General features: G+C 38.7%; 1 protein-coding gene across 3 annotated transcripts in view; it reads left to right on the top strand.

Annotated features, from left to right (window-relative positions):
• The window catches only part of Akt (Akt kinase), a 319,015-nt gene that overhangs the window by 245,903 nt on the left and 47,418 nt on the right, over positions 1–25,694 (top strand). For all 3 annotated transcript variants that reach the window (XR_010861220.2, XM_067155279.2, XM_067155280.2), the window contains exon 3: positions 19,232–19,469. Coding sequence is in view for 2 of the 3 variants with exons in the window: in XM_067155279.2 (XP_067011380.1) it covers positions 19,232–19,469 (238 nt within the window). In the remaining variant the exon portion in view is untranslated. The remainder of the gene's footprint in view (positions 1–19,231; positions 19,470–25,694) is intronic.

Below are 25,694 nucleotides of genomic sequence, written 5' to 3'. Positions count from 1 at the left end.
ATAGTTATGTAATATTAATGTCAAGCTTAACGCTTGGCAGCTGAATTGTGGGGTAAGTGGAAGTTCCTCTCGAAAGGAGTAAGTCAAGTCGAATAGTGAAATATTATAAATGAAATGTTTCGGTGTGGGTTTCATAGTTATAAATAAATGATGTTTTCATCAAAACTGTTCATTTTTAAAATGTTTATTGAAGTAGGTGTGTCAGCTTCGTGTGATCTCATTAATTAAAATAACTACTATGACGAGTGTTAGAGCGAGCCACGTGTAACAAACATACTGAAGGGGAGCTCTCCGCACTCACATCCCTGCCGTCTCGTTTCGTCTCTTTTGTTCTCCTGTCTGCCCCACTGCCTCTCTTCTCTAGTCTGCCTGTCGTCTGGAATTTGCGATCCCTGTGTTGCCAAATTTCTGCTCCTGAGTAACAACACTACTGTTACTGATTTATTTGTTTTCGTAACACATTAAAATGTTCCTTTTTGTATCTCTATTGCGATAATCATTTATATGTAGATGGTCTTCCTGTTGAAAGGTATGGAAGAACAGGGTATTGAATATAAAGTAAAGGTACACAGACAATATCAGTGTTATGCATAATACAAAGAGTTTTGCATTCATTTCCCTAACATTTTCTTGCAGCATTTTAACAAATCTTCGGCGGTCTGTTATTACAAATTTTATATTCAATACGTTCGTTCAAACCTTTCAACAGGAAGACCAGCTACATATAAATGATTCCTTCAGCTTATTCTTTAACATCTCAGAAGTCATGGGGTAGCAGTATCTAACTCCCGACTGCATGTGCTAGATTCAAAAACATTATTATGCATATCTCAAGGGAAAGGATTTTAAGTATTCCAGTACTTGTTTCAAATCTTCTGAGGGCTGAATCTCTGCACATTTTACTGAGATATTTTTATTTATTTATTTGTCTTTAATAGTGGCGAAGTTAGGACTCATGGTCCTCTCTTACACTTAACCACGTCATTGTACAGAAAACCCGTAGAAAATATTAAATATTTTAAAAGAAACTAATTTGTGTCATAAATTCAAAATAAATAAAACATCATAATTACACCAATATGAACATATCATTTGTCAAACTACTAAATGAAATTTAATGATAAATAAGTTTAAATTAATTTAAAGAAAAATTAACTAAATTATACACACTTCCATACCATTCACCCATCAAGATTCACACCGTGGGCGTATGCATCTAAGAGATACCTTCTGTAGGAGGACTTGAAAGATTCTAGTGAGTTACTACTTCGGATGTTATTTGGAACAGAGTTCCATAATCTACTTCCCGTCGCAATAAATGAGCGATTATAGGCAGCTGACCTGCTAAAGGGACTGGCAATTGTAGTAACAGAGCGTGTATTATGCTGGTGAAAAGAGGAAAGGTGTGTAAAGTTTGATGGCAGGTACAGGGGAGTTCTCTCAGTTAGTGATCTGTACACCAACAGGGCTAAATGAAGATTGAGTTCTTCAAATTTCATGAGGGAAAGTTGCTTGTAATAAGGTGTGACATGAGTGTCGTAGCGTAACGAAAATATAAATCTGATGCAGGAATTCATGGTGCTTTGTAATTTTCTAATTTGTTCTTTCGTTGCATCTATGAATACAGCATCACAATAGCAGAATAAAGGTAGAACTAATGTTTTTATAAGCCTGCCTTTCATATTTAACGGTAAAATGTTATAGTGGTATTTCAGAGGATGGAGTGAGGCATATACCCTGTTACAGATACGTGTGACGTGTTCATTCCAATTTAGGTTTTCATTTATAACAACACCTATATTATTTACCGAGCTTTCATACGGAATTTTGGTACCAGATAGAGTGAGTGAAGGGATGTCTAAAGACTTTGTCATGTTTATCAATTTCAATTGTCCAACTATAATAGCTTTTGTCTTGTTGGGATTTATTAATATAAAGTTCTCAGAAGCATATGATGATATATTTTGTAGGTTAGCATTCATTTTATCAGTTGCTAGACGAATATCTCCCAAATTTGTGTGAGAATATATTTGGAGGTCATCCGCATATATATATATATATATATATATATATATGATATTTACAATATTTCAGTCGAGATGGTATGTCGTTTATGTATAAAATAAAAAGCAATGGTCCAAGTATAGAGCCTTGGGGTACTCCTGCGTGTTTCATTGCCCATTGAGAACTCTTATTCTTTAAAACGACACGTTGTCTGCGGTTTGTGAGGTAAGAGCTAAAGAGTTGTAAAGCAGTCTGATTTAGATGAAGGGATTTTAATTTGGCTAGCAATATGTCTAAGTTAACAGTATCGAATGCACTACTAAAATCAAGAAGAGTAAGTAATGTGACCTGTTCACTCATTGCGTATCTAATGTCATCTGTAACCTTCAATAGGGCAGTGGTCGTGCTGTGCCCATTTTTAAAGCCTGACTGTAATGGGTCAAACAAGGAATATCTGTTAAGATACCCCGTTAGTTACCGATGGATTATCCGTTCGAAGATTTTGGAGAGAGATGAAAGTATACACACAGGTCGATAGTCTGATAGGGAAATAGCTGGAGACATTTTTGGTACCGGATTTATGATTGCATCTTTCCATATCCTTGGATAGGTTCCAGAACTGAGACAGAAATCATATATGTGAGTAATTATTGGGCAAATAATATCTAGAATGCGTTTAATGATGATGATGATGATGATGATGATGATGGGGAGATCATCAACTCAGTGGCATTTGACTTAACCGAAAGCAGTTCACGCTTTACCTCAGTTTCATTAACAGTAAGGAATTTAAACATTGGTCTATTTGGTGGTGGTTTAGTCAGTAATGTGTTAATTGTAGGAGTTATAATCTGTGGTTGGTACTTAATTTTAACGTCAGAGAAGTGTTTATTTAAGCAAATACAGTAGAGACAATACGCGAGACTTCCGGATTTAGCCTTGTTAAAATGGGAGACAAGTCGCAAGTGGCGCTCCTAGTGGCTTGACCTGAAAATTCGCGCTAAATTAAAATATCAGTGGAATGTATATACGGAAATGGATAAATAAATTACGTCTAGAAATAAAGTGTTACTAAGATATTAACCTCAAAGTTGCTAAAGCAATTCTGAATAAATGAATGAAGAATTATTTAACAGGTTATTATTTAAACACTGAAATTAGACATATAATCACGATGTGAAATGGACTGCTGTGAAAGGACTTGATCTTTCATTTATGCATTACTTTTTTAGCTTTAGAATTCCTGCCTGAACGTTCACGGCTAGATTTTTCTTTTTTCTCATTTAAAAGCATTGTATCATCATATTAAAACACTTGTCAACAAAAATATCGGCACATTCCTTACACACATGATTCAATGAATTTACATTTAAGAGCTGGACAATTTTCCGTTTAATTTGAAGCCTGCTAACAGAAAGAAGATCTATAAATTTAGCCTCGGAACATTCAAACTTCCCCTATAAGCAATACTTGCCATAATGCCATTACATTAGGGTAAAGCAAATTTGCATCATCATATTGTTTCAACAAAATATGTACATTTCTTAGATCACCCATATTTTCTTCAGTGCTTGACAACGCATTACGGCATTCCAAATGGGGTAACTTGGAACACAACCAGCCACACTCGTATGCATATGTATTTTCCTGAATTAAATCAAACTCACAGTTCACACCTACAATAACACATCGGTATTGAAGGTTAACTGCTGCACTACACAATAAAATATGCGTATTATATTTTAAGCCAGTTAAAATATGGGTCGAGCAGGTCAGAAGATTATGAAGTACTATAAAAGTCTCTTTGACACTGGAAGAATATATATGCAAACACAATATTACTTACATTTTCTTGTCACGAGGGGAACGGGAGAAAGACCGCGCATTCTTCTCTACTTCATTGTTACTGCAGCCAAACACAGCACATACCTTTCCTCTCATGTTGAGAGAAGATATCAAGGAATGACACACGCTACTATTTAATTATACCAACTCACTGAAAACGCATAAATAACACCAAAAACTTAACACACAAATACACGTGCTCTTATGGCAGAATCAGTAGTTCTCAGGTCAGTCCGCTAGAGAGAGCTCTATTAGCTGTCCCTCGATATCTCGCTGAGTGTCGCGTATTGTCTCTACTGTATTTGATTTAAGTCGTCAAGTGATATATCTGGGTTACAATGGTTAGGTTCAAGTTTTCCTATTCCCATGTGCTGCGTGCATTCATATTATTATTGGCTAGCTGTTGGTAGTGAGATAATTTCTTATTACGGATCAATACTTCAATTTTGTTGCGCAGAGACCGATACTGTTCAAGAGCATCAGGAGAGTTGGTTCGTCTATATAGCCGATGTAATGAATCTCGATGGGACATCATGCGTTTGACGTCATTAGTTAGCCATGGTGAGGGAGGTCTAGATACCGTACTTTAACTCTACGTTTCGGAGCATGCTTATTGCGGAGACCAAGTAAGAGGGAATTGAACTTTTGTAGTTTCATATCAATATCATCTATGTTAATTATGTCCTCCCAAGGAGAATTAGAAGTATCCAGTCTAAAGTCATTCATATTGATATATTTAATGTCCCTATAAGTGATATATACCGTTTTATATTTAGGTACTTTAAGAGAAGATGACAGGTATATCAAGTCATGCTTAGAAATGCATGGAACAGGAATCGGACCACGAAGCAAAATTTGATGAGGGTTATTCGTAACCATTACATCAAGAAGGGTATGAGATGAGGAGGTGGTTCCGATAGTGTGGTTAGTCGGTTGTAGTGGTAATGCTGTCATGTTAAACGACTGGAATATTATTTAGCAATTGCTTCGTTTCACTTGTCTGCTGTAATATGTCAGTATTGACGTCTCCGAGTATTAATACGTGTTCATAAGTCGGTAATAGTCGATGTAGAATGTGTTCAAAGTCAGTCATATGCACTACTCTGGGGGGCCTGTAGACAACACCAATTAATACCTTTACTGGGGAAATAATTGCCTCCGCGAACATGAACTCAGGTCTCGGTTCAGCAGAGTGGCCAGAAGTGTAAACTATTTTACAACGGATATCGTCTCTACAGTATAAAGCTACTCCTCCTCCTCCCCCTCCTCCTCCTCTCCTGTCATCTCTGTCATGCCTGAATAGACGATATCCGTTTATATCTACCATGCTACTAGCAATGGATTTCCTGGACCATGTTTCACTCACTCCAGCATTTACCACTTAATACATAATTTGATAATAGTAAATTATAACATTTACATACAGTTTTACCCTTTAAGTAAGTATTTTCATGGCTGTGTGTAATAAGCACTCGGATCTGCGCAATTTTACAGAATATTTTTTGACTTACTCGATTTTACACAAGTGTTATGATCGTATTGAAAACCTACAACCTGTTTTCCAGTCAGTGACCGGGTCAGGGATGGAACGAATGAAGCCCCCATCTTGCGGCGAGGATAGGAATTGTGCCGGCTGCCGAAGCCTCGCACTCCTCCGGGGCAATGATTAACGGCTGACAGATTAAATGATAGGACAGAATGTTGCTGGAATGAAAGATGACAGGGAAAACCGGAGTACCCGGAGAAAAACCTGTCCCGCCTCCGCTTTGTCCAGCACAAATCTCACATGGAGTGACCGGGATTTAAACCACGGAACCCAGCGGTGAGAGGTCGACGCGCTGCCTCCTGAGACACGGAGACTACTATGATCGTATTATCCACACTAATTCTATATTGTTTATTGAAATTATAATAAGAAGCTAATAACACACACTGTATATTGCATAGTCGCTCGTTCTTCAAATCATTCTTGAGTAGTGTCCAGAGGGATCCTTTTCAAAATGGACCCGTTGTGTATCCTTCCAAGTTACTTTTTCTCCACTTATGTAAACTTTTCAGTGAAAGTTCCTTTTCCAACAAGGATGTAAAACCGTATTCTTAACCGTCTTTTCACACGCACAATACTTCAAACATTGTAACTTTTTCTACTATGCACGTCACTTAACTCCATTATCTTACGACTTAACCGATTAAATACAGTGTTAGACGATAGCTTTGGTAATCAGACAGCGCCCATAACTCATTTCTGCATTTTTTGAGTTTGCCCGTTTTGCTCGCGCAGTTCTAATGCCGTTATCCCAGGAAGCGTTTGGAACTGTTTAGTTCCGAGGAGAGAATCGTGTTATTCATATTAAAGTCGGCCAGTACCTCAAGGAAAAGCGAGTTTGTAATCCGATTTAGAACGGGACATGATAATGGACTTCCAGTTTCTGTGCTTGTAGAGACATTCAGCGTCCTTCGCTTCTATACAGAGAAAACCCATCATTTTATCCAGTTCTGCTGACAGTTTGTCCCAGATAAGAGCCTATTAAAGGGCGTTGGAGTTAGCACCTGAAGGAATCAGTTGTATAGGCAAGTGTTAATGAATAATTCAGTTCTATTTTGATAATATTTGAATAAGGCTGCTTTTTATTGTAATACAGCTGTAGGTTTTATTTTACCACGTTTTTATGTTTTTATATACCACTATTTATTAGCATACTCTCTCCATCACGGCAGCCTCAGTAAAAATCTGAAATGTTTTATTTACATCGAATTTACTTTCTTTCCTTAGAGCTGGATAAAGTGGAAAGTTCTGTAAAGTTATCAAACTTTCGATCTTCCAAGTTGTTAGGAGTCGCATTTTTGCTCTTCTTTGCTAAACGAGCTGACCAGATGAAGTTTATCCCGTTATGCATAGTGGATACTGGCACGAATTTCTTCTGATGCGCATGCTGTTGCATTCCATCATAGAATGCGATAAAGGATTAGGAAGTTCAAAACCAGAACTGTTGCGCAACATTCGTGATTTCTCCTCAATAAGGAGTATTCAACAAGCAGAAGTAACAAAGTTCTCCAGTGATTTCTGCTTGATCAAAAATGGTTAGCGTCTCTGTTTCTTAGAAACAGATAGGATTATTATTACTTGATGTTTGTTGTTTAAAGGGGCCTAACATCGAGGTCATCGGCCCCTATGAATATTATTACTTACAAGGGAACTGTTTTTGCGTTTGACCGGAGAGGGCTCGATGAAACATGGCTGAACGATCATTTATTACATTCTAAATGTAATGGTGGTAATAATTTTGCTGTAAAATCAACGGTGAAAAGTAGCTGGGGGACTCGAAGTAGTTGGCTCTGTAGAAATATATTTTAAAACTAGCTGCAGTACCCATCGTTGACGAGACAACCTCCCAGCTGCAGGCCGGGACGCAGCAGTAATCCCAATTATCGGAGATGAGTGGCAGCGGAAGAGACAAATCGCATCACAGCAATCGTCAATATAATGTTGCTGTTGATCAGTTTTATTAACTTTCGATATTGTAGGCCTTGACATTTAGTTTTCTTCCGACTCTGGGAAATTAGAGCGTCTAATGTAAAGGCAGTCTTTAAAAATCAGTCAATCAATCAATCAATCAATCAATCAATCAATCAATCACTACTGATCTGCATTTAGGGCAGTCGCCCAGGTGGCAGATTCCCTATCTCTTGTTTTCCTAGCCTTTTCTTAAATGATTGCAAAGAAATTGGAAATTTATTGAACATCTTCCTTGGTAAGTTATTCCAATCCCTAACTCCCCTTCCTATAAACGAATATTTGTCCCAATTTGTCCTCTTGAATTCCAACTTTATCTTCATATTATGATCTTTCGTACTTTTAAAGACACCACTCAAACTTATTCTTCTACTGATGTCATTCCACTCCATTTCTCCGCTGATAGCTCGGAACATACCACTCAGTCGAGCAGCTCGTCTCCTATCTCCCAAGTCTTCCCAGTCCAAACTTCGCAACATTTTTGTAACGCTACTCTTTTGTCGGAAATCGCCCAGAACAAATCGAGCTGCTTTTCTTTGGATTTTTTCCAGTTCTTGGATCAAGTAATCCTGGTGAGAGTCCCATACACTGGAACTATACTCTAGTTGGGGTCTTACCAGAGACTTATATGCCCTCTCCTTTACATCCTTACTACACCCCCTAAATATCCTCATAACCACGTACAGAGATCTGTACCCTTTATTTACAATCCCATTTATGTGATTACCCCAATGAAGATCCATCCTTATATTAATAACTAGGTATTTACAATGATCCCCAAAAGGAACTTCCACCCCATCAACGCAGTAATTAAAACTGATGGGACTTTTCCTATTTGTGAAACTCACAACTTGACTTTTAACCCCCTTTATCAACATACCGTTGCCTGCTGTCCATCTCACAGTTGCTCACAACCTTGTAACTTATTTATTACTCTTTACAGAATAACATCATCCGCAAAAAGCCTTATCGCTGATTCTACACATATCATTGATATATTATGTAAGAAAACATCAAAGTCCAATAATACTGCCTTGAGGAATTCCCTTCCTACTCTAATCTCCTACTCTACTCTAATTCTCCGAGTTCTGTTTTCTAGAAACCCATGCAGACAAGTCCAATTGCACTCATTTTTGCCAGTAGTCTCCCATGATCCACCTGCTTTAGACAGGTCAATCGCGATACAGTCCAATTGACTTCTTTCTTTCATGACTCTTCAAGCGACCGTTCCTTTACGAGGTTTTTCTCATTTTTTATTATCATCTCCTCATTTTTCCTTGTCGATACGGACTGATGACCACGCGGTTTTACAACTTAAGACACTCAAGACAAAAACCATCGCCTGCTAACACCATTAGACAATATTTCCATGTTAACAATGCTTGGTGTTGTGTGGACTAACCAACAAAATCTAAATTCATTATTCTGTTATCGCAGTAGGTACGCTAAAACTGTATCAGACATAAATGATTGGAACTTGTATTCTCTATAACGTTTGTTACGGTATGTAATACTTCTCAATAGGACCAATAACATAGTTAGTCACTTTCCCCTAAACTACCATTTCATCCAGCGTGAATAAAAATTTATAACCTAGACTGTAGCACCTTATTCCCACACTTAACATACCGATTATCATTAAATTCTCTTCGGCCATTTTCTCGTGATGCGCGTACATACATACATGCATGACGGAAAATTAATAAAGTGCATTTCTTTGTTACTGTGAGCAATGTACAGACAAAACTCTTACGGCTAGTACACACCTAGCGACAAAGTCGCGGGACATTGTATGGGCACAGTTGCGAGACACTGTCCCTAGACTGTTGCGATACAATGTCCCGCGTCCACATCTATAGAGCCAGTTGCACCACATGAATCGGCGCGAAATGGCGCAAGAAATTGATTTATGTGCTTTTGATGTTGTAAATCTTTTTCTCCATCTCGTGAATGGACATAGTGGACGTTTTAGCCTGAGACTTCATTGCTTCCCTTCTTTTGTCTCTGTTTTTATACTCGGTAGACATAACATCCCAAAGACAAGGGAGGGTATGTAAATCCTCAATGATTTTTAGAGTAGTTTCCGTCGCAAAACAACAGAACACGAAACCCAACACCAACTCGTGGCGGCTATCTGCACACTGGCATCGGCGTGTCCCGGGACTTTGTCTCGCGACACGTCCAGACTACATCATGTTGCGCAACATTTGTATCATGTATCCCATTTCAAATGGGAGACCTGCGACCTGCAACTTTTGTATCGTGACAGTCCCAAACACGGAAAAAATGTCGCAGGACATCCCTGGGACTTGTCGCGATACACGTGTTCCGCAACTTTGTCGCTTGGTGTGTACTAGCCTTTAGCGTTGCTATTGATGCTTTCACGGCCCTTACTTACAGACATGATACTGTCTCTGCGAAACGTAAAGAATTTCGCCTTATTTTCTTGACACGGCATAAGCCCAGAAGCCTATACAGTATCGTGTCTAAAACTCTTATCGTTTGTTTATATATATTACAATACATAACATAATTTATACCGAAAATGAAATGTTGAATACTCGGAATAGAATTTCATACCCTGTAAACCTGTTTAATAGCACGTAGAGAGCATGAGTATAGGCCTATAAACATATTAGGGTTTGTATTGATTATCGTCATCATCATCATCTTCATTAGTCGTTTTATTCCTTACTGAGTGTCGTGACCCCATTGTTTTGTTTCTAGAGAGTTAACATGCTTCACAAAGTGTCCATCCAACTCGATCTTCAGCTTTTCTTACGACGTTCTGAAGAGGAAGGCCAGTTATATTCCTAGCCTGCTTGCTGTCCTTCCACGTGATCTTCTGCCGTCTATTTTGCCTTCTATGATAGACTTCTCCAGGTTGGCCCCAACCCTCCTTAAGATATGTCCAAGGAAGTGAAGTATTCTTTCACTGGCACGTGTAGAGAGACATTTCACTATCTTCAGCTCTTTAATGATGGGCTCATTTATTCTCCTTCTGGTCCAAGTTATACGTAACATTCTACGCCAACATCACATCTCAAAGGCATCGGTGTGGTCTTTGTCCTTAGCCTTGACGGTTCATGTCTCACAACCGTAGAACAACACGGAAAATAATAATAATTATAGATTATAATGGAGGCTAAAATAGTATGTAGCATGAAATCTTTGCCATTAATATAGTGTACTTTACCTGAACGTACAAGCCTATAATATTTTATTAGCACAAACGGAAAAACTTTGCCCGACTCTTTGGCTGAATGGTCAGCATTCTTCCCTTCGGTTCAGGGGTCCCGGGTTCGATTCCCGGCCGGGTCAGGTTTTTTAATCACTTCTAGTTAATTCGTATGGGTGTTTGTGTCTGTCCCAACACTCTCCTCTTCATATTCAGACAACACACTACCTCCTCTTCATATTCAGACAACACAACACACTACCAACCACCACAGAAACGCGCAATAGTGATAACACCCCTCCATACAGGGTTGGCATCAGGAAGGGCATCCGACCAAATGCACATGTGCGACACAGTTCGCACCCGTGACCCCCCAGATGTAGGAAAATCGGTAGAAGAAGAAGAAGAAGAAGAAGAAGAAGAAGCTGCCTCATTGGTGTTCAGAATCACTCATATTTTTAGCCTATGTAACAAAAGCGATGTTCTGATATCCTACCCAATTTCAGTGCAATGGAACTCATGGTACTCCACGTTCCGTTTAAAATTTTGGCACCAAAGTGTTTTAAATGCGCAAATTTCATTTTATGGCAGAATGACTATTACCATTAAGTTGATGATTTCTTCATTGAGCATCCTCCGAAACTTCATTGCAATGGGCTTCCTCCAACGCATACACTTCTCTTGTTAGTGACGTCTGCTAGGCTACGAAGAACCAGCAGGATATATATTCAACGTTGTAGACTTCTACCAGAATGACGAAGTACTCGATTAAATCTCATTTAAAGAGGAGCACAGCAACATCCCTATAGTTCACTAAGTAACAGTCCAGTTATTGAATTATTCTTGCCCATTTAAAGTATTGCGAAGAGGGGCTTACCCAGGAAGGATCTAAGGAGTAAATTTCCCCCTTCCCCCCTCACCGAAAAACTACCAAAATAAAACAATTTAAAGAAGGGAAATAAACGATGTGCTCACTACAGGCTATCGAGGAATTATTATTATTATTATTATTATTATTATTATTATTATTATTATTATTATTATTATTTAAGGCCATTAGAGACCGTGTCAAGTAACTATGAGGCATTTCTTGCAACCCAAAAGTGTTACATTCTTTCTCTGGCCACCTGCTGTTCTGCTGTTCTACTTTTGCTCATCGTGGAAGCCCTTCAAGTTGTTGATCACTGATTTGTATTTTGATCGCTAAGCGATGTCCTCCTGATTCAGTCCCATGCTCTTGAGATCCTTCCTCACTTCCTTGAACCGTTTATTCGAGACGTTAGGTCTTTTGTCCAGCATTAAAAATCTGCTTCGTTAGGCAGGTTGCATGAACAGATAACCGTTTCCTTATTGACTCCGTAAGCCGTTCATTATCCCTGTATTTATTTATTTATTTATTCCGAAATACATGTTCCCCTTACAAAGAAAAAAAAATGAACTAAATCTACCATGTGGACGCTCACATGGGCGGAAAACCGGGCCACATGCAAGCGCCACCCTTATAACTACCTTGTTCCCGTTACAATGAAATGTCGTATGGCGTTTAGTGCCGGGATATCCCAGGAAGGGTTCGGCTCGCCAGGTGCAGGTCTTTCTATTTGATTCCCGTAGGCGACCTGCGCGTCGTGATGAGGATGAAATGATGATGAAGACAACACATACACCCAGCCCCCGTGACATTGGAATTAACCAATTGAGGTTAAAATCCCCGGCCCGGCCGGGAATAGAACCCGGGACCCTCTGAACCGAAGGCCAGTACGCTGACCGTTCTGCCAACGAGTCGGACCCCGTTACAATGAAAAACATATATTATCCCTGTATAGCTCATCTCTTCCTCGGAGTCTAAACTGTCCATCTATTATTATTAATATTATTATTCTATTTGTTTTACGTCGCACCGACGCAGATAGGTCTTATGGCGACGATAGGATAGGAAAGGGCTAGGAGTGGGAAGGAAGCGGCCGTGGCCTTAATTAAGATACAGTCCCAGCATTTGCCTGGCATGAAAATGGGGAAACCACGGAAACCATCTTATGGGCTGCCGACAGTGAGGTTCGAACTCACTATCTACCGGATGCAAGCTCACAGCCCCGCGCCCCTAACCGCACAGACAACTCGCCCAGTATTATTACTTACTGCAGCCAAATGGGCATACAAAATAAATGTAATTAATAATTAAACGCAGCTTTAGGTTCTTTAGCTCCAACTTCTGAACCACAAACGTCTCGCTCTTCTGTGCTAAACTTGATTATTGATTTCCCTCTACTAGGGCATGTTGATCTGCCACAGGCATGGCACATCTGTGTCTAGGGCCACTGATGGCTTCTGTCCTACAAGCTTGAAATAGAAACCATGTGCAGGCAGCCTAGTTATGATGTGTTCCAAATCATAATGCATATCTATAAAATATATACTCGAAATTTATATCGTTGCAATAGCATGTTAATACGCTTTATTCCATTCTGAAGCGTAAGTGACTTTTGTTGCAAAAGGTGGCTTCATGTGAGTGTAATGACAGCTGACTAGATGCAACGAACCGGGGAACATGTTCTGAAGCTCTGGATGTTTGATAAATTGCTTCATCCATTTGTGCGTGACGTAACGGGTTGCACCTTCATTTCCTGAAGGAGGTTACCATCCTATCCATCTAAGGAGCACATAATGGGATGTATTCGGTCGATCGGCTGGGCTCTTCTGTTTATTTATTATTTAACGTATGGCTAACACATCATATTATAGATACAATAATAAAAAATAATATTTACAATTTGAAGTATTTACAGGTTCAAATTATTTACATATTCAACACAAGGGCGAGAGCAGAAAAGTCTCTTGGGTTTCCCTGGTAGGCAGTGAGAGAACACTGCTCCACAATGTGCCGAACTGTTTGCTTCGGCTCTTCTGTTAACTCATCGAGATATAGAAATGAACCTAGACAGTGTGCTGGATGCATATGGAAAGGCTAACTGCTAGCTTCCTTTTGTGTTGTAAGGGTGATTTTTTAAATTTATTTATTTATTTTTCTTACTGCTGAGACAATGATTCTGTTACTTCAGTTTGTTTCAGTTTTCTTAAAGAGTGTGTCATAATATTATAAATTTGGCTGAATGGTCAGCGTACTGGCCTTCGGTTCAGAGGGTCCCGGGTTCGATTCCCGGTCGGGTCGGAGATTTTAACCTTCATTGGTTAATTCCATTGGCCCGGGGGCTGGGTGTTCGTGCTGTCTCCAACATCCCTGCAACTCACACACCACACACAACACTATCCTCCACCACAATAACACGCAGTTGCCTACACATGGCAGATGCCGCCCACCCTCACCGGAGGGTCTGCCTTGCAAGGGCTGCACTCGGCTAGACATAGCCACACGAAATTATAAAATTATTATAAATTTGCCAGTCACTATGAGATTTACTGTCACAATCTCTACCCCCCGCCCCTCTGCGAGCTACATCGTCTTCTTGAGCACACCGGCACTCGAACTGGATACCGAGTGTCCCGGCTAGGGTGCAGCACCAGCTTGCGTTAGTCGACGTAAACACAGAAAACCTGCTGATTACTTTGTTTGTTGTTTGTGGAAGTTGAGAATGACTCACTCATTCTATTGGTCATCCGTCTGTGCGAATGAATCAAACCTACACTCACTGGAAATTGTAATCCTAGCGACAGGATGCTGGGTCTCTTCGTGTTTGGTTTCTGAATCATTGTCCAGTTCTCACTACTGTTATGTTTTATGGTTCATATCTAAGAAACTATTTGTTCCAAGACTACGAAACTTAGTTCGTTATCTGTCTCCCTTAATTCATCAACAGAGATGCAAATAACAACAAATTACATTTATGCTTAACCATTCACATTTCTGCAAGAGCGTTAGGTACAATTTTCACTGGAGATATTACGTCATGAGTCATAATTCATTTCGTGCAAGTTGATAAGCCCAATACTAGGACCTACAATAGAGGCTTACAAGTGTACTCAAAATGTATTCTATCCCATTAAAATGGGCGCTCAAACAGAAAATATTTTCCTCCTCAATTTTAAGGTACTTATATTTTAGGAAAAACAGCTTTTTGTAAATCTTTCTTGTAGCTTTTAGACAATTTAAGACGATTACTGAGTTTGATTGCATTAGCTCTAATGGTTCCATAGAAACTATTTTTAAAAATGCTACTTTTGAGAATAAAATCACGGGGAAGAAAGGCCGACGACGACCGAAGAAAAAATTCCTTCAAGACTTGGCACAGAGTCTTCATTTCGGTTCTTATTATGAAAGGAAACGAGGGGCTGAGAGCAGAAAAGAATGGTTGCATAGAAAAGGCATTCCCTTTAGACACATGTTGATGATGATGATGATGACGACGACGACTTTCGGGAATGTAATGTTAACTGACAGCAGGCTAGAGAGAAGTGTGGGAACCACTACTGTGTAAGCATTCTTCACGCAGGCACGCATAGTTCTTACCTCGTTCCATCAGTATCTAGCGCGAAAAGTAAATAAATAAATAAATAAATAAATAAATAAATAAATAAATAAATAAATAAATACCCCACGCCGTTTCGATCTGTCTTGCACATTATCACCTGTGATGTCGGTTTCGTGGAGGTCACTTCGTCTTATGGCAGGCCAGCATTCAGTTCCGTGTGATGCTCAAGGGCGGTTGATAGTTTGGTAAATTAACAATTAATATTGCAGAATGCGAACGTCATTGGCATTCGCCCGTTAATTTTGGCACATTTACCAAGCCTTGGATGACAGAGGAGGGTAGGCGACAAGTCGGCCCAGGTTCATGTCGCATCATCATGCTCCGTAATCATAGTTATGCACTGAACGCGCAGTTGCGATCAACGGCATTTTGTAAGGAACAGTCAGCTCCGAAACAAAATATTGTTACACCGGTCTGTTTTCAGACGGACTTTGCTGTTCGGGAGTGAAAGCATGCCTCGTCAGAAATATCAGCCATGAAAGTTACGAGAATAATAATTGCTCGTAACAAACAGGTATGAGGGTACTAGGAGATAAAGGTTATTTTAGGAATACGGTTCGGTGTTGGGGTCATGGGCGAGGCGAATGGAGGATAGGTTACATTGAGGCAGTATGGACTCTCCTATGGAGGGACTAAGGTAATGGTGGCTAGATTCAGTTTTTAATGCAGTAACGGTTAGAGGCGGGGGACTAAACGAGACCACAGAGCCTTGTTGATTCAGCCTGCAGACTAAACGCTGAAAGACGTAAAAGTCTACAACAGAGGTGCTCACGCTGGGTATTTCGTAACGCGGGCGCCCAGCACGGTGAGTGGGCGGCCGTAGAGCAGAGTGCTATTCAGACACAGTGACGTTGCGGCTGCATCACAAGCCGTGAAGGTTGCGCGAAGTTCTCCCAGTAGCTCTCGATCACTGCGGCGATACCCGAGTTTGAAATGGAGGCAGAAAATAATGAAAGAGTGCAGAAATACAAGTCATTTTCAATTTACGTTGTAAGAAATAAGTTATTTATGTTCATTGTTGTTCATGTATTTTGACCGGATACAGTAAAGAGGCTTACAACCTCAAATATTTTTGCGATTTATGTAATGAATTACAATTTTCCCTATTAAATTTCAAGAAGTGCTTTAGAAGCATTTCATATCATACTGTACAAGTTAAGGTGAATAAGCTGTGGCTTGTGGTTGCTTGGGTTTAAATTATCTGATAAACTCACCAATAATCCAATACTGCTTACCGGAAATAACATCAGTTAGGTTATTTATTTGAAGATATACTGTACATCTGTCTGGTAGATACATTTACATTGTAATTGTAGTTTAATCTTGGATAGTAAATATCTATGCCCCCACTCGATATGAAACTCCCTCGCCGTTTAGAGGCTAGCTATTATCATCGGACGCCTGATAAGTTTTAAATACTATTTTAAAATTCAGTGAACAGGGAAATTCAAACAACACAACAACACTGTTGAATTTTGTAAATGTATTACTTTTTGCTGAATGAATAACAGGAACTTTACATTTAAAGAAATGGAAATACTGTCAATCCCATCCAAGAAATTGTAACTTGTACGCTTAAACCAAGTAGCCTACGTTTGTAAATTGTAAAAACAAAATTATAACGCTCGTTTTCTTTGAATGTATAAATTTAAGAAAATAAAACTGACTGATTTATACTGCGCTCGATGTAAACAAACAGGAATAGCGTTTTTTTCTTAATTACTGTACCCCATTCATAATTTAGCTGAGTAGTGGAGGAGAGCTTCGTAATGACAATCGAACGTCGCTATTCACTTCCTGCAAAGTGCGTTCGCTCTCTCGCTTCACTGTGACTTATGCTTGCTACGTAAGCTGCCCGCTAGGGCTCTCTAAAGACTAGGTATGCTCGCCCGCCATTATGGTTCATTCCTGGACTACTTTGGTAAGGCAGTTGACCGCCCAAGCCTTGCATATCCCTTTCTTTTTACTGTTCTCCACGCTAGAAAATAATACTAAACTAACAGCGGTACTGTAAAAATACTCATTCTCAGTATTATTCAAACGGTTACTCAATATAAATATAGTATATTCCGTACCTTATTGTGTAATTTTTACTCGAGACTGTGATTTTAAAAGCAAAGTCATTGATAATTTTCCTTTTAATAAACAAAGTAGGCATGCACTATCACTGGAGAAATATTAGAAAAAATAGCTTACTAATAAATCGGTTTATTATTATTATTATTATTATTATTATTATGTTATTGATAAGTAGAATAGGTTGTTCGTAAGCTATGTGCCGCGGTACCGTCAAATGAAATGAGGGACACCGCGGTATTGATATAGGCTACTGTCATTCTTAAATCATGGAATTTGACGTGGCAATCGGTCAGTGTCGAAGATATATAAATTGTGATAGAAGATTTTGATACCATATGATCTCGGTCGGTATTTCATAATTCCTTGAAACTGATTCAGTGCTATTTTCAATGTTGTCGAAATAATAAGAAAAATATTCTTCGAACAAAAATAATGCTGAAATGTGATATACGAAGGCGAACACACCCAAGTAACTGGGATTCTTTAAGTTTATTTCTTTCTTATAAAATTTAGTCCCTTTCCTTATTTACTAGTATTTAAAATAAAACATTATATGTGTAAAATAAACTTAATTCTTGATGAGTGTTATGGAATCTCATCAGGTTATGCAGTTGTAATGAACAGAGGATTTTATTTTATTTAACCGAACTTTCAGGAAACAAATGTTATGGTATTATAATGACATTCGGGAAGAAAATAGGAATAGAGTAACTACTTTTATAGCTGAATCTGAAATATTGCACTGATAATCAGTTACCCGTGACTTGTACGCGGAGTGACCCACGACCTGTGGATAATAATATTGAACATTTTTGACTTTGGCAAAGTTAACAGTACTTTTTTCTTACAGGGATTCCTCTGGTTTCAGAACTGGTATGATTTCTCAACACGACTCACAGGGTTGCAACGTTGGTTAACTTGCTCAGGCAGCATATTAAAAAAAGGGATATTTAAGTAATATTTTACGAATTTACTGTCGCCTTTTATTACAATATTTACAAAACAATAACATTCCATTCCTTGTTTACATTTTCTCTTCTTTTCCGAAGCATTCCCGTACATTTTACCTCGTTTCCCTACATTCGTGTTAAGTCCACAGCAGCATAGGATCGAATTTTGAAGAAGTGTCTTAACATTTTTTTTTCTTTTAAATTACAGCACGTTGGAGAACATGTACTGGTACATTTATCATTCAAAATTTTCTCTGTTACTAGATTTGCACTATTTTGCATTATACAGTATAATGCTTATAGTCCCTATAGAAGACCTCACAGTTTACAAATTAATTTCATAACTTCACAATTTGGTTTCTTTAGACAACCCATTAAAAAAAAATACGAATGTTTCAGAGTTTGAGTCAGAAAGCTCATAGTTTAAAACCTGTCTACATATAGGACTACCACAGATCTTGATTTTCAATAATGCATTTGTTGTAGTACCGGTACCGCCAACGTTAAACAAATTATTTCTGTCATATGACGTTAGTTTTGACAAAGATTGTAATTGTGGTGTTTGGATGTTGAACTCCTGTTGCCGGACTTTGGGGGCAGAACTAAATATTGAGTGATCATTGTGACTGAATTAAGGGGTGTAGTAATGTCGGTGGGAGCTGGATGCAGGTTTAAGTCAGCAGTTGAAGTAGAAGGTGTAGCAGAGGCAGTGGAGGCATAATGAACCAGAATGGAATCTAAACAACCTATATCCCGCAGTAGAGACGTTAACATACTACAGTTAGGTACAGAACAACCCAGCGTTATGTAATAAATATCCACACAAATATAGCACTACAGTATTCTGTCCGTGCACGCGGTGCTTAAAGCAATACGTTCAATGTGACGAAGCGAGCGCTCGTAGGAGACACTAAGAGTTTCATCACATGACCCATTGTGCATGAATGAACCAAAATGGCGGCTAAACATGCCCATCTTATAGAGCCTTACTGCCCGCATTTACGTCACGCCAGTCCGTCCGCACTGGGCTAGCCTCAACGGGCGCCCAGCTGAGCACTTCTGGTCTACAATGAAGATGTATTTATGTGAATATTGTGCGTTTTCTTTACTTAACAGTGAATTAACTTGTTGTCTTCATGTGGCTAAGTAACTCAAACGTTCCTTGTCTTGTTCACAGGGGAGCATATTAAGAACTGGCGTTCCCGCTACTTCATGCTGCTGGACGATGGTTCTCTGATTGGCTTCAAGAATAAACCTGAGCACAATGCTCTGTCGGATCCTCTCAACAACTTTACGGTGAAGGGTTGTCAGATCATGAGCGTGGATCGACCGAAACCTTACACCTTCATCATTCGAGGGCTTCAGTGGACTACAGTCATTGAGCGAACGTTTCACGTGGAGTCGGACATGGAGAGGTGAGTCGATACACTCCACAACACTGTGTTACTAATTCCGCATAAAAGTTTAATCTTGAGACTAAAGGTGACCGTCGAGGCCCTGTTGCATACTTAGACCTCGTCAAGCCAAACATGGTGGTGAAAGAATCTTCGAGGTATCCCCAACAGGATGAGCACTGTACGTCCGGTGCTAGCATCTTGTAACACGCCTCGCTTGTCCAGTTGCGAACGTTGTGTTTCATTCAGTTGATTCCGTGACTTACCAATGAATTTGTTACATGCGGTACATGCGTTTCATTTCACGAGACTCTGCCACGTAGACGGTGTAACACCTAAAACTAGCGGCCGTATGCATTTTTTTTTTGGATCCCAGGACCTTCCTTAACATCTTTTTTCTTTTAACCTGTTTCCGACAGTCCCTTTCTAGATTTTGTTCCTGACGTGTATAATCGTTCCTATTCGACCACTGTACTGGAATACCTGAATTTTGCCTGATAAGATAAGGATTTTGACTTGTATGCCTCTTGGCGCAGTCTGAACACCTAGCTCCATCTCTTCTGCCCGTTCTCCAACCACTGCCTTTAATTATGTTTGGAGTCAGAATGTATTATTATTCGAATAACCCTTTTGAGGGTACGATAAATCAACTTCGTTTATTTTCTTTGCATTTAACTTTCTTCGTTTCCAAACTTCCTTCATTTTTTGAGAATGTTGTTCCTTTTCCTCTTGAGTCCATTTTCTTCCAGTTGTTAGTTTCTCTCCTGAAGTGCCTTTCGCGGTACTTCTCTCAAACGTGTTCTGTTTTCTGTCGTATCTATTTTAATTCCAGCGTTTTTCATATCCTTTTCAATTTCAGTGAACCACGTTGGCTTGGATTTGTAACTGTTCAATAAGTTGAAGATTTGTTTAGTTAGTCTATTGTTACGCATTCTATAAATGTGTCCAAAAATCTGGAGTCGTCTTTTCCTCATTACAGTTGTCAATTTTACAATTTTTAAATATAGCTTTCTGTTTAATCGTAGTCTTAATTCGGCATTGTTCTTTCTTATAGGTTCCAGTATTTTTCTCAAAATTCTTCTTTCAACTTTTCTCATTTTTCAAGATCCTCAATTCTTGTAAGTCTAAGCGTTTGTGCTGCATATAAAATTTCTGGTCGGGTCACTGTTTGATAATGTCTTAATTTCAAGTTCCAGGATAGAGATTTCTTATTGTATATATTTTTTGTCACATGAAACATCTTTTCCATTTTGTTTACTCTTATATCAATAACTACCTTTTCTTTTGTGTTGTTTGTTATCCATTCTCCCAGGTATTTAAAGCAATCTGTCCGAGATATTATGTTATTGTTAATTGTGATATTTTGAGGAGCATTAATGATGTTTGTCATGAAATTTGTTTTTCCAAATGATAGTTGCAATGCTTGTTTCTGTAATTCTCGTATTTGTTCTTGAGCATTATCTAACGAGTCTGTAATTAATGCCATGTCATCTGCGAAAGCTAAACAATCTACAATGATTTTATTTGAATTTTGTCCTAGTTGAACAACTTTAGTATTGATGGTTTTCCTCCATTCTCGAACTACCTTCTTTAATGCACAATTGAAGAGTAGATTGAAAATTAGAGGTGACAAACAATCTCCCTGTTGTACACCTGATCTTATTTCAAATGGTTTTGAGAGTTCTCCCAAAAATTTTACTTTGAATGTTGTGTTTGTTAATGTTGCTTAAATTATTTCAATTGTTTTATTATAAAGTCCAAATAAAGTATTTCTATCAATTGAATCATAGGCCTTTTTAAAGCCTACAAAAGTGATTACAAATTTAGAGTTTCTGATCTTCCTTATAGCTATCATGTTCTTTAGATTTAAAATTTGTTCTGAACATAACCTTCCCTTTCTAAACCCTGCTTGATACTCTCCTAATTGTGGGTCTAGTATTTCTTCAGCTCTTTTTAAGAGTGCCTTGGACAAAATCTTAAATGTAATTAGTAAAGGGGAAATTCCCGTATAGTTGTTAGGATCTGTATTATTCCCCTTGTTTTGTAATGGAAGTATTAATGTTGATGTCCATCCTGCTGGCAAAGTGCCTGTTGTCCAGATCTCTTCGATGATTTCTGTTAAACATTGTATCATATTGTCACTAGAGTATTTCCACAATTCAGCAACCATATTATCTTCCCCAGGCGCTTTATTATTATTATTATTATTATTATTATCAATAAACACCTAGTCAATAAGCAATGTATTGCTAGCTCTAGTCGTTACAACTTGCTGTTAAAAGGATCTCTCGTGGTACAGTACGGATAAGTTGTTTATTGAGAATAGGTCAGTATGTATCAAGTGGGTAGAGCTGACATCTTGACAGTTGGGATTGTGTGAGTTATGAAAGTCTCCTTGACCTTACTCAGTGCTCCAGTTGAACTGCAGTACATGCACCAATGCACTGACCAGCCGTTCTGTAGGTTGAACGTACAGTACTGTGTTTTCTGGTTTTGACTCTCGTGACGAACTGCAGTTTTAAAACTCGAAGGTCTGGTAGGGAGAGAAGGTCACGAGATGAGGACAAAGAGTTTCAGGAAACGTGGGCACATACCATCCTTTCTTGGCTGTGCTACTGAAATACGGTTGCTTAGTGCTCTAACATTTACTGTACGCTTGTGCAAAAATGTATGGATAATAGAAAAATGATAGACTACACCATATCTGGCCAAGTAGTTTCATGGTGTGATCTACAGTTTCCCGTTAAAACCAGCCGCAAGCTAGTTCCACTGTGCCAGTCTACATACAGTGTCAAAAATAGATTTAAGTTAGTCATTAATTTGAACGAATACGAAATACTGACTGATATGTACAAATAACGTATTTTAACACACTAATTAAATGTGAAAACATGTGTTGTGTTAGGGAATACATCGTGGTTTCATGCCGGCGCCTCTTCCGTCCCCGAAACGCATGTCTAGGAAAGAGAAAGCGATGCCCGAATTAAGGAGAGATCTTTCTTTAGGCTTGCCATGTACCCATCAACTCGCATCAAGAGGTGTTCTTTCGTATATAGAAAAATTAAAACCAAGATTGCCCAGTTTTACTTGCTCATAAAACAATAATTACCAGGTGACTATGCCCTATGTTCTACGCCAGGGCTGTCCAACAATCGTTTCTACGCGAGCACTTTCACATGATAACTAAGGGTATGCGGGCGCAAGGTACGATTCCACTAATTCGACTACTGTTATCGGTACTACAACGACTATATAATAATAATAATAATAATAATAATAATAATAATAATAATAATAATAATAATAATAATATCTAGAATTAAAAATTATATGAAAATATATTTACTCACATAATTAATGTGAAATCTGGCACTGCATGCTCGCTGCAAGTTGAGGGAAGTCTGGTGTGTAACTGGAACAGGCTGCTCTTAACGCGTCATCCAGGTGTGAGTCTGTCAGGCAGGATCGGTATTTGTTTTTTATTATGTTCATAGTCGAAAACGCGACTTCACAAAGATAGGTTGAACCAAAACAAGATTGCATCCTCAGAGCAACACAATTTTCATACCTGAAATAGTATGATCTTTTCCTTGCAATTCGAGATTTAACTCATTTAATTTTGAGGTGATGTCTGCCAAGAATGCTAATTCGATTAGCCAAGATATATCATCAAGTTCGTGATAATATTTCCCAGGAGATGATTTCATAAAGCCTCGTATCTCATCCAACAGGCAGCAAAACCGTTCGAGTGTTTTCCCCCTACTAAGCAACCTTACGTCTGCATGAAGGATGACGTCACCATACTCCGAATCTGATATACTTAAAATATTTCTGAACAATCGATGAAGAGTAGATGACGATCTTATATAATTCACGACATGATCGAACTTTAAAACCTTTGCGCATAAAGCTTCTTGGTAAATAATACAATGATAAGAAAGAAATTTTGGAAATGATTCATCCTTAGCGCAAAGAGAAAGAAATCCATTATTTCTACCAGTCATAGACGGTGCTCCATCTGTTGTTATAGCGACAAGCTTTGACAGTGGTAAGTTACTCTCTTTGATGAATTTAACGAAAGTACGTCCATAATGTGGCAATAGCTTGACAAATTCTTCCTTTACTTTAAAATCATTAAAAACTATTCTAGCAAATACATACACCTCAGCAGTGTCAGACATATCAGCACTTTCATCAAACTGGAGTGAAAAATGTTCACACGCTTTCAGATCCTGATGTAATTGAGATTCCATATTATTAGAAATCTGTTCAACCCGCCTAGCAACAGTTTGGTGAGACAACTGAAGTCCTTTGATTGAAGATATCAATTCAGTTTCATCTTTGTGAGATTCGAACAGAGATACAGCGGCATTTAGCATAGCTTCTTTCACTACTTCCCCATCACTGAAAGCTTTTTTCCTTTTAGCTAGGACGTAACAAACTTTGTAAGAAGCTAGTCACGTTACGCGTTTGCTGAACTGGCTTCTTAAACGCACATTGTTCCTCCCATTCACTGTTAAAGTTATAATTTCTTTGCCTTTTAGCCATGCTAAGAAGATTTATGTTTAATGAAATATAACTGATTATAAACTGAATAATTTACAGTTTAAATAGTAATGGAAAAAAAACCCACACGAAACATTTTGAATGTAGAACTTATCATAACACAACACAACACAACACAACACAACACAACACAACACAACACAACACAAGGCACTCAAAACGTATTCCACAAGCCCTGCATAAGCCCTGCATAAGCTCACAAGTAATACTGAATGTTCGCCTGAAAGCTAGGAACTGGGAACATTCCAATTGCAAGACTTTCATAAATCGTTTGTTCATTGTTTACGGCACAGCTTTGTTGGGATTAAAGTTACTTTGTGGGCAAATTGCGTGTCCCATTGTCGTTCTGGTGAAACTTTGTCATGGTAGGTAGTTTATGGCATTGCAATCAAGTGAATCATAAGGAAGCGGTTCTGTTTGGCAGAATAAATATGCGACTATATTTGGCTCCGTGAGTAGGGAGGGCTTTATACTGTGACTGCTCCTATCACTACTCTTAACCTTCATCTCTTTCACACAATATACATAACATTTGTTGAGCGCCAGTTGATATAACAAAACAACAAAATTCGGTAGAGTATGCCTCTTATCTCAATTATCTCAAGGCGTGAGGTGATAAACTCACACATCTGGCAATATACAGGAATATGGATCAGGACAATGGTAGATTACGGTCGCATTTGCACAATTGAGGATTGTACTTAGAAATAGAATAACTTATTATTATGAAAAGAAAACTGAATTTATGACTATACTTTACGTCACAATGAACTCGCATTGGCGTACTTTAATTATAACACAAATGTACATATATATATATATATATATATATATATCAGTGAGACTTGTTGTTACAATCAAAAAGAAAATTTAATCTAAACAAAGAAAGTTATTGGCATGAACTTGAAGTGAAATATGATATCGCCGTTGATTACATTCTTCTTCATGTTATTACTGCATAACATGTCTGATGCTTTAATTACCTGATGTCTGCACACACACCGCTGTTGAACTTGAAATTCCTGGAAAAACCAATGAGCTGAAGTCGGGAGCCGTCTGCTGTTATCTTCTTATGTAACCTGGAGTTGACCTACATTCCGTGTACAACTGTAGTAAGCTCCAATGTAGTTACGCCCACTCAATAGATTGTAAGAAATTGGAAAATATTATTGAAATACATTGTGAAGTCCATCCTCAAAAGTAGATGATGTTTCACTATCAGCATAGTACCAGTCTCTACTCAGATCCAACCACCACTCGTAGACCTCTTCAAACACACCTTTCAGCTCTGACCACCACTCTTAAACCACTGACCATCACTCTACCTTCTTCTTCTTCTTATGGCTCACCAACGTTGCATCGTTGCACCGTTGCATCGACTTTTATAACCTCGTGATGACCACTCATCTCCCTACTCTCTGGTCATCCCTTCCACCTCAACATACGATAGCTGGCGAATACAGACACTTGGTCGAAATCACGTGCCCAAGTACTGACGTCATCAGTCATGTGTCGTATTAGCTTGCCCACGCGGACTACCGATGACTACCTTGCATATGTCTCCCCCCCCCACAGTGAGAGGTTTGTGGAGAATTTCCCTTTGTCGCAACTACTTACATGTCTTTCTGAACCTTTCTTCTATCTCTTCACTAATTGCGGACACGAGTCAGTTAGGCCTAG

Source organism: Anabrus simplex, chromosome 11 (genome assembly GCF_040414725.1).
Source record: "Anabrus simplex isolate iqAnaSimp1 chromosome 11, ASM4041472v1, whole genome shotgun sequence".
Taxonomy (NCBI): domain Eukaryota; kingdom Metazoa; phylum Arthropoda; class Insecta; order Orthoptera; family Tettigoniidae; genus Anabrus; species Anabrus simplex.
Note: the sequence above shows the minus strand (reverse complement) of the source record. Positions and strands in the feature narration are given on the sequence as shown.